The sequence below is a fragment of the Psittacula echo genome (genome assembly GCF_963264785.1).
Source record: "Psittacula echo genome assembly, chromosome: 5".
Lineage (NCBI taxonomy): Eukaryota > Metazoa > Chordata > Aves > Psittaciformes > Psittacidae > Psittacula > Psittacula echo.
The window spans coordinates 62,691,116-62,706,321 of NC_137739.1; the positions used below are offsets into that span (position 1 = coordinate 62,691,116).

General features: G+C 41.1%; 1 protein-coding gene across 1 annotated transcript in view; it reads left to right on the forward strand.

Annotated features, from left to right (window-relative positions):
- The window catches only part of TUNAR (transmembrane neural differentiation associated intracellular calcium regulator), a gene marked incomplete at both ends in the record, with an annotated part of 30,197 nt that extends 15,268 nt beyond the window's left edge, over positions 1-14,929 (forward strand). The window contains one exon of the mRNA XM_080619443.1: positions 14,744-14,929. Coding sequence (XP_080475569.1) covers positions 14,744-14,929 — 186 coding nt within the window. The remainder of the gene's footprint in view (positions 1-14,743) is intronic.
- Between the last annotated feature and the right edge of the window lie 277 nt (positions 14,930-15,206).

Here is a 15,206-nt window from a genome sequence, read left to right on the forward strand (position 1 = left end):
TGTGAATTACTGGAGTGTACATGGCATCTGGAGATCTAAGGAATTGAAAAGTATGGTTCAAAAGTCAGACTACAACTTGAAAGGCTTCCGGAGATGTGGAGCCAGGTCTGTGGTCTGACTGAGGCAATGCCCATGCCAAATTCAACAGAAAAAGCCGCTGGGTGATGAAATTATGTCCCCTGTTGGACCCGTGGCATGTGCAACATGGCTTCCAGCTTCAGCATTAAAAAAGTCGTTTACAGGGTGACACAAATTCCCAAGTCTGTGAGAACAAGGACTGGATATGTTACCTGTGTCGGTGCTGCTTGAGAGAAACTAAGGACTGATAAGATAAGCAGAGTGGAACTTAGCTTGAGTTCTTAAGTTAGACAGGCTTGTGTGAATGCAGATAACCACCTGGGAAGTCTCCAGAGAAAAATTGCTTCAGACAAAGGGAAATCTTTGAAAAGTTGCTTTTGTATCAAGAGAAAATGGAGAGGAATTTAAAGATTTTTTTTTTCTGAGCTGTGCACATTTTATCATTTTTTTGGGGGGGGGGTTTATGCCCTTTCTTGGAGTCTGTAGAGCCACAGATCAATTGCTAGTGTTTAGTGACCTCCTGCCTGAGAGTGTAGGGCCCGCGTGTGGGTCTTCTTCTAAGGCTGGCACTTGTACACTGCATAATCTAAGATGACACTGACCCTTGCAGACTTATGGGGATAATATTTTCAGCAGGATGAACTGTTCTTGAATGTTTTCTTCAATGTACTGTGTCACATGGTCAAATGTTTTTTTCATCATTTTGAGCATATGTCCTACATTTCCTCTCTGCTCTTTTTGTTGCATGGTTTTGATTGTAGCTAACAGCAAAGGTCAAAAGACATTTTAGTGTTTCAATTTCTATGTTTCTGTTAGGCTGAATTAAATTGTTGGTGCTGCAAAGTGACTTGTTAAAAAGCTTATGCTGCAGGACTTGAACCAGTATAAACTGAAGCTAAGCTGCATCAGTTTAAATCAGATGGTCCAGAGAGACAATGTGATCCAAAGAATAGGGTACTGATCTGGAAACGTGAGCAAAAGAGTTTGGTTCGCTGGAGCTTCAGTGTGCAGCTTCATGAATTCAGATGAAGTTTTTCATCTTGCTCTGCTTCAGGTTTTGTGGATGGGTGGTAGAGTGACACTATTTTAAAGCACTTTGCACAGTCAGTTTTTCATTCAAGTAGTCTTATTCCTGTCACATCTAACATTAATCAGTAAACCTGCCTGTTTAATTTACACTACAGATAGGTTCTGAAATCATAATATCTAGGAATGCTGTGATATCATTGAATGGATTAATTATGTTTACCAGTGCCTGTGAGTATTTGCTAGAAATTATCATTTCTCAGTCCAAAATTAAACCAGCACTAAGTTTGCCCATCAAGCCACCTTCCATTTCTTTCCTACTTAGTAAAGCAAATCCAGAAGTTTTCTTAGAGTATGAACAATTCCAATCAGAAATTTCAAGTTAACCTAAACTAATACTTTGTTTGGTCTTTTAAATTACCCCTCAAATGGCCTTTGGAGAAGTTCGGCCCAAGTGTCTTTTTATTTTTTTTTTTCAATCCCATCTATATGACTCATGCAGGATCTTCATTATTTTTTCCTATGTACTAGAATTTCCTTAAAAGCCATGAAGTGGCAATACCTGAATATCTCTGGTATGTTAGGGTTCATTTCCGCATTTTGCTTTCTAAGAAAAGTCCTTTCTCTCACCTGAGCCTGAAGAACATTGTTCTACTGCAGGGCTGCATCTTCTGTGGGTTTTAGATGTTCCATGGCCACAAGCTTTCTTTATTTTTCCTGGTATGCTCATTTTCCCCAGTCATCTCGCCCCAGAACCCCTTGATGTTGCCATACAGCATGAAAGGGGAAGAAATGGGTAAATATCTCCCTAGAGGACCACTTGAATTTAAAAATACAAGTAGAGCTAAATGGATGGTTTACAAATGTGAGCAAGTATCTTAGCAGTCTTACAGGGATGGAGCTACAGCTGCTAGAATAAAAACCAGGTCTGTGTGAACATGCAGAATATTTTGGGCAACGCTTCACTACAGATAAACACTTTGTTTCAAAAGTTAAGTTGAAATAAACATTATCAACCGTTTCTAGGCATATTGCTATTCATTTACTTAACACACCTGTTCAGTGGGACTCAGTGGTCTCCCTGTGTGTTACAAGGACTCTGGGACTTTCCCAATGACCAATTTTGCATAATCTGGACACTATGAATATTTTATTTATTATTATCAGCGTCTTTATTGCAAGAGATATTTTTTAAGAATTATTTATGTGTTAAAAAAATCAAGGTTAAATTTGGCTCTCTGTTCTGAGGGCATAAATCCAGATCAGCTTTCCTTTTAACAGTAACTTTACCCAAGGTCTTGTGAACAGAATTTGGCTTGGTGTCCGCTGAAGAAAAATATTACAAAATATACACTCCTTTCCCTAAATCCTGAAGAAATGTTACCCATATGCTACTGAACAGTCTTAATAAAAGAAAGCAGTGAAATATTTTCAGTTTTGTGGCTATGTTCTTGGTCTTATTCATATTTTATATAGGTATTGTTTTAAATTACTGGCACTACATAAGAGTATGTCAAGATGCATCATATAAACAGATGCAATTTACCATGACCTTGAGGCAACATGACGTGTACGTTGTATTACACTAGCTATCAAAATATGTTCTTTATATAGTACAGTACCCACTGTACTATATAGAGAAAGACAGAGATAGAACATGGGTTGTTGGGCATACTGTACAGAGTTGGAAGACATATGCAAGTAGTATCTCCATATCTATAGCCACATCATTAGTATCTTTTAAAAGTGACAAGTAACAAGCAATAGGAGAAAAAATTAATCCAAAAGGCTTTGCTTCATTGTCAAGGTGACATCCTTTGCTGAAAAATTGAAAACTCTGAACATCAGGAAACATGTGAGAGTTACCGAGCACTGGAACAGGTTGCACAGAGAGCTTGTGAAGTCTCCTTCCCTGGAGATAGTGAAAAGCTGTCTGGACATGGTTTGGGCAACTGGCTCTAGGTGACCCTAACTGAGCAAGAGAGTTGGACCAGTTGACCTCCAGAAGTTCCTTGCAACCTCAAACGGTCTGTGATTCTATGATATCCACAACTCCCATCAGCAAGCACTTGTATAGCAATTTGACAGTGCACAGGGGTTAGGAAATCCTGCTCTTCCCATGTTCCTTTCTTCACTGCCTATCCTCATGGCCTTGCCAGAGCATTGGTGAGTTAATCATGACTTTTTCCCATATGCCACTCCTCTGCTGTGCCACAGAGCTCTATCCTGAGCCCTGAAGAAATGTGTCACCTCACTTTCATGTTTTTCCAGATGTGTTACTCCATGCACAACCAGCTTTTTTCCTCAGGAGTGTGGGACCTGCGCAGTTGATCTGCCACTTCTCTCCATGCTGTGCTTGCTCTGAGCACAAGCCAGAGGGGCAGCTGCTCCCATGGATCAAGGGCCTGGCTCTCCTGGCTGTGCCCTATTTGTGCAAATTGACCTTCAGCAGCTCACTTCAACCTTCTGTTCTTCCCCGCTCCCCTTCCCACACTTCGTACTGTTAGAATTTTGTAAGCTGCTTGGTCTGGGTGTCGTTCTCACTATCTGTGTCTGGTTTCTAGCCCAGACGTCAGCAGGGGTTGCCGCATGCTGCTGCAATATAAATGACTAATGATGATGATAAAAGGTGTGGGAATTGGTTGCCTGGAGTGTTATCCTACTTTAATAACTTTGTTTTAGAAACTATCTTCTTCCTCAAATTATCTGTTATTTTATCTTATTAGGTCTAATATTCTAAAAGTGGCAAGATATTTTTGGCTGCCTTTTTTGGAGTGTTCATCTTAGGACTTTGAAAGCGGCTTTGAAATTGTCAGAGGTTGGATGGTGTTGCTGTGACAGTGCCAGTAGCCTTCAGCATGAGTTGCAGATTATTGGCACTTTTAAAAAGTCAGCTGCAACTGTGTCCTAAAAGATGTGTTTGATAAGGAAGTGCTCTATTTTTAAATTTGGGCTGAAATAGCTAATAATTACATACAAAACAGGATGTGAAAAGAACATTATCAAGGTTGCACAGCTCAGCACTTGGAGCTAAGAAACGCTGCAAGTAAAATTGTCTCTACTCTGTTAATTTGCCACCGTGCACAGGTGCATCAGTCACAGACTATTTTTGCCCAGGATCTGGGTCTCGCTTGGTGCACATAATAGATGGCACAGTTTGTGAGTTCAATACTTGATTTTCTTTTCACTGTTCAATGCATAGCTCAGAGTCTGCTGCGAAGGCAAAATTATTTCCCGCTGGGACATTCCAGGCTGTTCCACTGTGCAGGTCCTTGCCATGTGCAAACACTGACTAATTTCCATTTACAGAACCTTAATAGCAACTCTGGGTATCATTGCTGCCTAGTACAGCTGGTAACCTAAGGCAAAAAACAGTAAGATTACAAGTATCCATAAATGTGGATGCCTGATGTAATTTTTTAGAGGACCAGACAGCACATACTCCAGCTCCCATTGACTTCCATTACAATGGCTAGTACTCAGCACTTTCAAATATTCAAGCCTCCACATTTAAGGCTCCCAGAAATACAGAACAGGGAAACAGCTTTGGAAAGTGTGGTGTGAATGTGTTGCCCTGTTCCAAGACTCCTGCTTGTTTTTCCAGACTGTCTTGCCAATTTTTAAATGCTGAAAAAAAGAAATAATATATATATATATATATAAATTAAGCATCCTACAAGCAAAAGCTTTTTTTTCTCCTCTTTGATGGCAATGCATTGTCCTCTGACTGAAGCTGGAATCTGGTGGACAGGATAGTGCTAAGTCTATCTGATAATGCATGAACAGAAGGAGGCTGAATTCATCCTGGCTCACTTTTAATTGTGGTGGTTTTGGTTGGTCTTTCAAATTAATTACAAAACAAACAAGCAATCAAACAAACAAAAGATTTCTAAAAGCAAACTGAAAACCTTTTGGTATTCAAATTTTCATCTTGACAACCGTCAATGTAATTTCAACCTAATGCTACAAAGATGCTTCGAGCTAAGGGAGTAATTAAACAGGAAGAAAATTACGAGAGGGAATTTCTTTTACAAAACTGATCATTTAAAAATAATGTATTTTCAGATGCACAAGGCCTTCATCAGCACTTACAACAAACTATCTCAGCTACAATAAAATTGAGAATGCAGTCCTTGCCACAAAAAGTGCAGATTCTTGGGTATTTCACAGAAAAGTTTGCCAGGTTTTTATATGGATAAAACAACAATTGGTTTCCAAGTATCATTTCTATAAACAACAAAACTGGGTGATTGTTTTTTTTTTTTCTTCAGAAAATATATTCCCTGAGACAAATGGCTGGCATTTGCATAATTTCAGACTAAATAGTTATGATTTTAAAAAGTTCCAAAAGAACTAGAACACAACTATCCAACATCAGAAAGTACCAGTTGGCTAGAATTATTTGCAGTTTTGCAGTGTCCATTAATAAAACTGTAATTAACAATTAATTTTGGAATAAAGGTATAGTTGCAACTAAAAGGGGGGGACATTAGGCTTTCTATAGTGTTGTCATACCCACAAACCAACAGCTCTTTTCTAGAGAAGTTCTGGTGTTATATGCCTCAGGCTTCCGGATGCTCTTCTAACAGATGTTTGGTTTTTGTATGGAGAGGTCACATCCGACGTAAAGGTAGTTTCATCCATTACTAGCCAAATTATCTTCTGGTCTTGGCTGAATTTAGAAATGTTCTATAGCAACAAATTAATATAGATTTGTGTCACTTTTCCATCTCTTAATGTTTCTTAAATGTCTTCTGAAGCAGCTCAGTTTCCATTCCAACATGCAGTGGTGAGGGCAGATCTTCAAATTGGTTATGACTGAGGTTATGTGCCTTCTGGCAGATAGTGGAGACCTGTCTTTCTCTAAGACTTGGATATTGTATTTTTTTCCTTTTACAGGGCTTCAGTGTATTTTTGTTCCTACAGGAGAACCCTGGAAATGCCTTTGAAATAGAAAATGAGGTGCTGAGATCTGAAATGATGGAAAGAGATACTTTCTCATCTCATTCCCTCACATAGCTCTTTCAGCTAATGCTATTTTTGTCTGGGCAAAAATGTGACTTTTACGGCTTTTAGAAGTTGAGGGACTATTATTTAATCTGAATATGCCTGAATCTAGGTCGCTGTAAAGGTTCTTGGTGATTCTGCTTTTTTAAGCTCAGGAAAGATAAGGTAGAATTGAAAGAATGTAAATCCCAGTGCACAGGCTCCACATTAATACCAGAAGCCCAGGAAAGTTTTGTCTTTTGTTGCTTCAAAACGCCTTTGTATAAGGAGAAAAGGCAGGGAGAAAGGCAAGAATAATAACCAAAATCATGGAATGGCTTCTGTACAAGGAGACAACTATTCAGACCTTGATTTTTTTTTTTCAGTCTTGAAAAAAGATGACTACAGGGATATGGTAAGAGACTTACAGCATCCTAGGTGGCCTCCGGAATAGAAGCCAGTTGCTCACTGTTTCCCAGATTACATAAATGAGGATTGAAGTAACAGGTTCAAATGACTAGGTATCTTTTCAAATGTCTCTTAATTATCTTTTGAGCTCCTTACTAGAAGACACTGTACAGGAAAAAAAAAAAAAAAAAAAAAAAACCACCAAAATACCATGAATTCAAGCAGAAATTGGACAAATTTAGAGAAAACAAATCTATGAAGGGGTATTGAACCCAAAGATGCTTCCTCTGGTGGAGAATGTCCTTGAGCTGCATATTTCTGGACCCTAGTTAGGTATAGCTGGGTAAGCAGTACTGCAGTCATGCTGTGCACCTTTGGCTTGAGCTAACAGTAAGGGGCACCTGGTCAGCTGGGCTGTGGTTTGGCTCCATTTAGCTACTTCTATGCCCATAACACATGTTTGGACTATACTGGACATCTTATAACACAGTTCTGGGAAATGTTCCCTGTGGCTAGCTCTTTCTGTTCCCACTGACGGTAAAGGAGCAGCAGTGAGACACAAAAGATCAGTTCAGGCTAATGTTTGGTTTCTCTTCTCCATTGCAGCTGCTGCTTCTGGGGCAGAAGCCCCTCAGGCTCTGCAGGACAACGCTCTGCAGACACTATATGAACAGGAAGCATGAGAAATCTGTTCCCCATCTTTGTATCCACAATACGAAAATCTCATCTTTCAACACTAACCGTTTGTTGCAGCAGAGCAGTAAATTGTCTGAAAATGGAGCACGCATATTCAGTATTTTTTTAGAACCAGTGCATTTGCTCACAATGCGAAAGGATTCATGCGAAAAAAGTAAACATAGACCCTGTCATTCTTCCTCCCTTGCTGATAGAATATATCAAGGGCTAACTTCAGGAAGAGTGGGAGGGTGGAAATGCTATTCTGACTCAAAAAGTCTGAAAAGAAATACAGAATAAAAGGAAGAAAATGGCAAGTGCATGTGACAGTACCAACTGAGAGTCAAACGGTTTTGCTTTTGAGCATTAGCACCAAGCAACCAAGCACAGTGCTGTGTATCAGGAAAATGGATTGTGAACACAAAGCAGGCTTGTCTAGCCCAACCAGAATTACACTGAAATTTCACCACTGTTTGGGCCTAGCCAGGAAATTAATCATATCTGGATTTGTGAAATTTGGATTTCTAATGGTAGATGCTTCCAGTTTGTTTTAAATAGACTGGTCATTTTAATCAATAGTGATTAATTCTTCATAGTGCATCTTGTATCAAGGGGAGACGGGTATGGGTTAAATATGACCTATGTTTCAGTCAGGCTTGTTTCTATCACAAACTAGGACTCATTAAGCTTTATGAATCCTGATGTATGGGAGATTGTGTGGGTGGAGGATACAAAAGCTGTTAATCAGTCTGTGGATAGCACTGTCTGCACGGTTGCAGGTAAGGGAGAGTCTGTAGAGCCTGGATTTAAGGATCATCATATGGCTACCTGTCATAGCTTTGTTTCTAAGATAAGAATACTTACAATCAAAATATCTGGTCTCTTTATAATAGAGCTTAGGTATCCTAAGCATTTCAGAGCTGTGCATGATCCCAGACACATGCATAAGGAGAAGGACGATAAAACTGTAAAACTGGCTGCAAGTTCTTTGCCTCCTCTGGGTTCTGAGCTGCCTGGGTTACAAAAACTGCTGCCACAACAAACTGGATCAGACCCATGGTGGGGAGCAGGATGAGCCCTGTAATGCATTACTTATTTGAATTCTGCCCTCTCAGAATAAGCTCTTTGTTGCTGAGTGCTTTCCTTTATTTTAGAGGAGGTCTCATGATGCTGAGACTTTTGGAAATATCCTAGCTGTAGTGCTATAAATAGCGTGTGTTTCCCACTGACTAAAACCTGCCAGCAGCAGCCTGATATGAGTTTATATTCCTGCTTGAGGACTACATAAGTGCTTGTGTCCTCTCTCCGCTATGACATCTCTTTGCTTTAGGCACTGATCTCTTTACTTGATGCTGGGGTGTGTTACTGAACCTGGCTCACATTCCTGAACTTTCTGATCTGGGTACCATTCTTTGTCTCCCCTCTCCCCACTCTTACGGCAGGTCTTTGCTTTTCTCAGGTATCCTGATTTCTACTAGGTATTAGTTTCTGCTTATTCTATTTCAATTCATCTGCTATTCATAGATACTGCACACTGTCTATGCAAGCTGCTGTGTCTTTAGCGAAGCTTATTATGGCCCCAGAGCTTCTTTTGGCCTTATCTTGCATTTACATGGTGCCTTTCAGTTTCCTGAAATCTAACTCTAAAAATAAATATCAATGTGTGTCCCTGCACCCGCCAGTGCTTCTCTGAGCAGGATCTTGACTGATAGCTGACAACATAGTATGTTAGTGCAGTTCAGGAGAGGATTTATCCAGTCAAAACGGTACAAGGATCGGCAGTCACACAGAAGTAAGAATACGGCAAAGTCGTCACAGAAGTAAAAATATGGCAATGTATTCATTAGAAACAGGACTGCTAATGAGCACAAATGTGTGAGCTCAGTCTGTCTTCGCCCCACAGAACACTAGCAGCAGTGCAGTATCCACCTAACTGCCCTGCTCAGCATCTTGCCTTGGGGGCTGGCCAGGACTTGAGCTGAGCACCCAACTTTCCCAGGTCTGTCCTTGCAGGAAAACAAGGTTAAAATAATTCATTAGGAGTAAAGGAGCAAAACTCCACTTGGCTGTAATGTGCAAGGGGGGTTAAATCCTCAAGGACCCTCTCTTCCCTGCTTGGTAATAGGAGCACTTTTGTGAGATAAAAGAAGGTGTCAGCTCCAGCATCTGAACTCACACTCCGCTTTGTATGATTTCTGTGCCCTCTTCGGTTTGATAATCAAAACAAGTTTCTGCTGTGTTTCTTATCCCCAGAGGGTGGAACTATCCTCAGAAAATTAAAGCTCTCTTATCTCTTAATGTGTCATCACAACTAATAGCCTGGGGACTGTAAACAAGTTTAAATATCAAAACAATTTGGCTGGTGATTGTCTCTGATTATGGATTAAGAATACAAAATTTGTGCTTACTGATATTCAAGCTAGATTTAATACAAGGAGCCAGATCCTCAGCTGGTGTAAATAGAGGTGGCTCAGCCGAACTTGGGAAAGGGAGGCTGCTTTCCACCAGCTGAGCATCGGACCCTGGGAGCCTTTCCGAAGTTTTTGTTCTCGTTTTTCAAAATGCCAGAATGGGGAGATGGGTGTGCAGGGTACCTGGCAGAGCCCAGACCGTGCTCCCCTTCTCTTATGTCCCCAGAGCCCCGTTTCTGCTGCAAGGACCCTCCACTCATGACATCTTTGAGGAGCTCATAAATAATGACTTGGAATAGAAGTGATTTAAGATTACAAAACTTTTTCAAGAGCAACTCAAGGTGCCAGCATATTCAAAAACTGACAGATATATCAGAGCAGGCACTTCTTGAGGGATGTGCTTTGTATCCTCGATGTGATAAACACACTGCAGCAAATTCACAAACGTGCACTTTTTCTGCTGCCTTTTCCAAAGCTCTGCCACTAAACCGTCACCTTTAGATCAGTCACTGCTCATGCTGAGAGCAGAGAGATGAATGGGATTATCTCCTTTTGCTAGAAATGTTTAGTCTAGTTCACTGGGCTGTTTGCAATGACAGTTGGGTGCAGATGGTCCCACAGATCTGGGGACATGGTAGTGGGTGTATTTTATAGCACTGTTGGATTTGAAATTTTTCATATTAGCATCTCTCTCTTTTGGAATTATTTGTGGGGCCTCACCTTTTTTATGGATCATTTCCTGTCATAGACATAGGCTGGGAAGTTCTTCAAAGAATTCCACAGATAGATAAGAAACTGAGACAGGGATACTAAGTGGATTTCGCATACATATATAAAAAGTCAGCAGTAGTGCAAGGAGGTGAATAGTGCAGGGAATGTCCTAAGCACTGAAATGTCGTTTCCTTCTTTGTGCAAAGCAGAATATATGGAATATGTATCTTTTCATGGATAGCTTCTGGAATACACATCTTTTCAAAAGGCTGTGTCATGGTTTAACCCCAGCTGGTAACTCAGAGCCACACAGCCACTTGCTCATCTCCCCCTTCCCTCTCCCCGCTCTAGTGGGATGGGAGAAGAATCGACAAAATGCAAACCCCATGAGTTGAGATAGTATTGAGTCAAATAACTAGAGTATAATATAAAGCTACTAGGACTACTACTACTAATGATGATAAGGGAAATAGCAAGGGGAGAGAATATAAAACTGGCTGGAGAAAGGGTGAAAAAAACAATAAACACAAGTGATGCACAATACAACCACTCACCACCCACCAACTGATACCCAGCCTGACCCAATCAGCAATCTGGGCCTTCTGGGTGACTCCCCCCAGTTTATATACTGGGCATGATGTGCTGTGGCATGGAATATCCCTTTGGCCAGTCTGGGTCAGGTGTCCTGTCTCTGCTTCCTCCCGGCTTCTTGTACCCATTCTCACTCATTTGCAGAGCATGAGAGACTGAAAAGTCCTTGATCAGGGTAAGTGCTACTGAGCAACATCTAAAACATTTGGTGTGTTATCAGCATTGTTCTCAGATTAGAGCCAAAGCACAGCACTGCACCAGCTACTGGGAAGGATTAAAAAAAATCCTGTTACAGCTGAAACCAGGACAGGCTCTTAGGTTGATATAAGGTTAACGATGAATCTTGCAAAATGAAGTAGGAAATATTAATTTTGATGTGACAGGAAAGTGCTTTCCCAATGAAGTAGTAATTAAGTAAGAAGTATAGTTATTAAAGAATTGGTAAATCTAATGTTCTCTATCTCTTCCATGTCAGCAGTTCTAGCAGCAGTTCTGTATAACGAAAAGGTGTGCTTCTGATAAGCATGAAGTTTGATCAGAAATATGTAAAAGGCGCAATGTGCCTTAAGAATCTTAAATATATGAAACAATGTCAAATAAATGAAATCAATTTCCAGAAGAGAATAATAAAGCCTGATAAAAGGTATCCAGAAATCCAGAAAACTTTTCTATTTTCTTAATTGGGGCAATTATATTAAAACTGACAGCAAATACTTTCCCAGTGACAAAACACCCACAGACCTCAGTCAGCCAAAATACTGCTGTGAGCCTGAGATCTGTGAAGGTTAAAGGCTTGAGTCTACCATTAGGAGACTGCTCCTCTTCTCCCAAGGTCAGTCCTTAAATGTGGGGAAGTAATTTTGATTCTGGTCTCCTCACAGTTCAAAGTCAACGCTTACCTTGATTTCAACAGTGCTATATTTGGCAAAGTACTAATATAATTGTATTTGGTCCCAGTCTTGTCCTGTTTGAATGTTAAATGCCTCTTAATACCAAACCTATTGAGCTAGCTCTATTTCAGAGTTTAGGTGGTGTATGAAATAGCAAGCAGTGTGGACCCACTGAAGAAATCCCTTTAGGGAAACAAATGGCACCACTGTCCATACCACACGTTTTGGAGGTTTTACTTTAGACCAGTTTTTATCTGGACCCCTGCTGCCGGGGACTGCAATTTCTTTTACTGTTTTTATAGCACATGAAGCACTCCTGGGACACACCTTTTGTGTAGTTTCATCCAAAAAGGATGCAGTTCATGCAGTTGCAGGCTGTATCATAGCATGAGCTAAATACAGCACACAGGCATGACTGGAGCAAGAGAGATGACCTACAATAAATCACACTGTGCATCAATCCATGCATAAACTCTCAATTGCTGTTGCCTTCTTGTTGTTCCTTCATGTTCATCATGTCCCAGTCACCAGCTTCTCCATGTGTATTTCACTGAATCCCACTGAGGACCTTTTCTCTCATTTAAGGCCCCTTAGCGGGACAGAAAATATCTGGCAGTGCATGTCGTGTTGGTGGTGTTTTGTTTTGAAACTGCTCAGCATCTCCTTGCTAATATTAAAAGAGGAGAAAAGTGATAGTGCAACCTCAGATCAGAGATCGCGCAGCCCAGGGACTGGTTTGTTTGGGTTTTTTCCCAAATAAACAGTGAAATGCAAACATTTGGACAGAGGAAAAACCTCCCAGTTACTGGAGGGGAAAAGAACATGGTATCTGAATGACTCATGGCTTTATGGGTGAAGTAATTGCTGCGAGTCATAGCTTGGGACATGGTTTTGTGGTCTGATACCGCTCAGAGTGTATGTGCTTGGGTTGTGAGGTTAATGTAAATGGCCGTGGTAGGAATGCTCCTGTGACTTCCCAATTTGCTTGTTAAGACACCACTGACTGCATGGTGGCAATTACTAAGGGAGGGCAGCCACCAGATGCAAGCAAGCCCTCCTCTGGATACCAGCTGGGGACAAATACGACAAAGCCCTTCTGCTGCTGGAAGAAGTAGGACCTGCAGGAGGAGTTGCAGATGGTTGTGGCTGGAGGAACTGTGGGGGTGAGTGCATTTCTGAGGGTTGGAAAGGAACCTGGAAGGGGGCAGCAGGAGCCAATGTCCCTGAGAGGTACCTGGTGCCTCTGAGGCTTTGCTCTCCTGGGGCATGTTACGTGAAGACCTGCTGGATGAACATGCTCTGATGTTTGATGCAGTTCCCATCTGCCTGGTGCCCCTGCTCCCACTGACTGCATCTGCTGTGGGTACCCTTTAGGTTACTGATTCTCTCTTTTTTGTTTTTCTCTGAATCACTTGGTGACACTAAAGCAAAACACGTAAATGCTAATGCAAGTGTAAGTATGAAGGCCAGTGGTACCTCCGCAGACTCCCATGTCTGCCTTACCACTAATCACTTGTACCTGCTGGGATTCAACTACAACACCCATTCTAGGAAGTTGCCAGCAGCTATTTGCGTTCCTATACATGAACAACTTGCAGATGTGACAAAATACAGGTTGTTTTGTCTCGCTTCTCTGTTTTTCCTTCCAGTGTCTCCGTCACAGGATTTCCTCACCTTTCCCAGTCCTTCTATCTTTTCAGCTCGATGGAGCTGCAGGTCAGGGCTACCCCCTGGTGGTAACTGCTGATAGGGACATGCCCACAGAGGGGGTGGCCTGTTCTTAGGGAGCCCTCATCACGCGGAACATCCATGCCACATGAGATCTAATGGTTTTGCTCCATGGGTTAGCGGAGGGAGGAATGAGGAAAGTGCCTGTGCCCCCTTTCTCTTCCAACCAGACCGCTCCCACAGGCACAAGATGTTGCAGAGCATTTTTTTCCTACATCCTGCCACTGCTTCCTGCAGCAGAAAAATCATGGGATATGGTTTACAGCTTGGGAGACAACAGCAGAGCATCGCCTGAACCCAGCTGTTGGCAGATCAGTTGGCTTTGGGAAACCAGCCAAACTTCTTCAGTTTTCTAGGACACTCTGGTTTGCCCATGAGGTTAGAATTTGCAGCATTAGATAAACACAGATAAATAGAATGTATCCGTTTCCATTTTGAACAATCAAATGTTTATCCAGGTCTTAATGCCTGGCTGGAAGACCAAAGGAGCTTCTTTATCTGTGGATCCAGCAGTACCAGGAGTCAGGGCTGGTCCCACATTTGAAGAATCTTCTTTCTTTTTTTAAGCAGTTCAGAGACTGGGGCTGTTGCTTGGGAAATGACTGTATTCTCCCTGCAGGCAGATCAATACATTTCAGCTCACTGCACTGCAAGTAACTTTTCATCGTACATTAAGAATGAGGAAAATAAAAGCCAAGATGGATGTTATTTTCGTTTTGCTTTTATTTTAAATTATTTATTAGGAAGTTACTGCTGTCTTCTTTCCCATCAGGAGAGAAAAATGCTGTTGTCTTTGGTGATTTTTCCTATTAAAAAAAAGCAAGCTCTTCACAGTTTTATTTCCCTCACCTAGTTGTTTCTTGGTACTGAAGTGTAAATCCAGGGTCTCCACAACTTGACAAGGTGGTTTACTGCAATTGAAGTGCAGGCAAAGTCCCCACTGACACTGGTGGAGTCACACTTCATTGATACATTTCTAACCAGCTTTATAACAGCATTGCATAACAAAGGATAGCTGGCACGTAAGCAGAGTGTTATAGAAGGTTATACGTAATCTACAAGCTAGCTTAACTATCATTTTAATTAAGCATTTACTGAATAGTTAGTAAATTATTAATCCTTTTAAAAATAATTCTTAATATAATGCATTATGGGGAAAAATTCTGCAATTGGCTCCACTAGTAATATGAATTTGGAAACTCTAACAATTCGTTTTGATGTTTTTATTCTGAAACCTAGGTTATCCTGAAGGGGAGGATAAAGAAACTGGCCACCAAGATGGTAATCACTAGTGGAAATGAAGAAGATAAAGGCAGTCAAGAAAAGGAAAGCAAAGAAGAAACCATCTTGGCAATGCTTGGAATTATTGGGACAATTCTGAACCTCATTGTGATCATTTTCGTGTATATTTACACAACGCTGTAAACTAGAAGGCATGCAAATAGACCAGATGAAACGGCCATTGAGTGACAACAAACATTGCTGACTATTGATAAGTTGTTTAATCAGAATTGACTCTGTATTATATTGACACATCATATAAGCACTGCCTGCAGGCAGCGAAAGCTGAAGCACAATTAATTTAACAAGACTTTTTCACACAGTAACAAGCTTAACTCTTCTGTCTTGCCCTCTTCCTTTCGGTTTGGTTTTCAGTTTGGGGGAAAATGACTGCAATTATGCAAGGTGTAGCTCTGAAGAA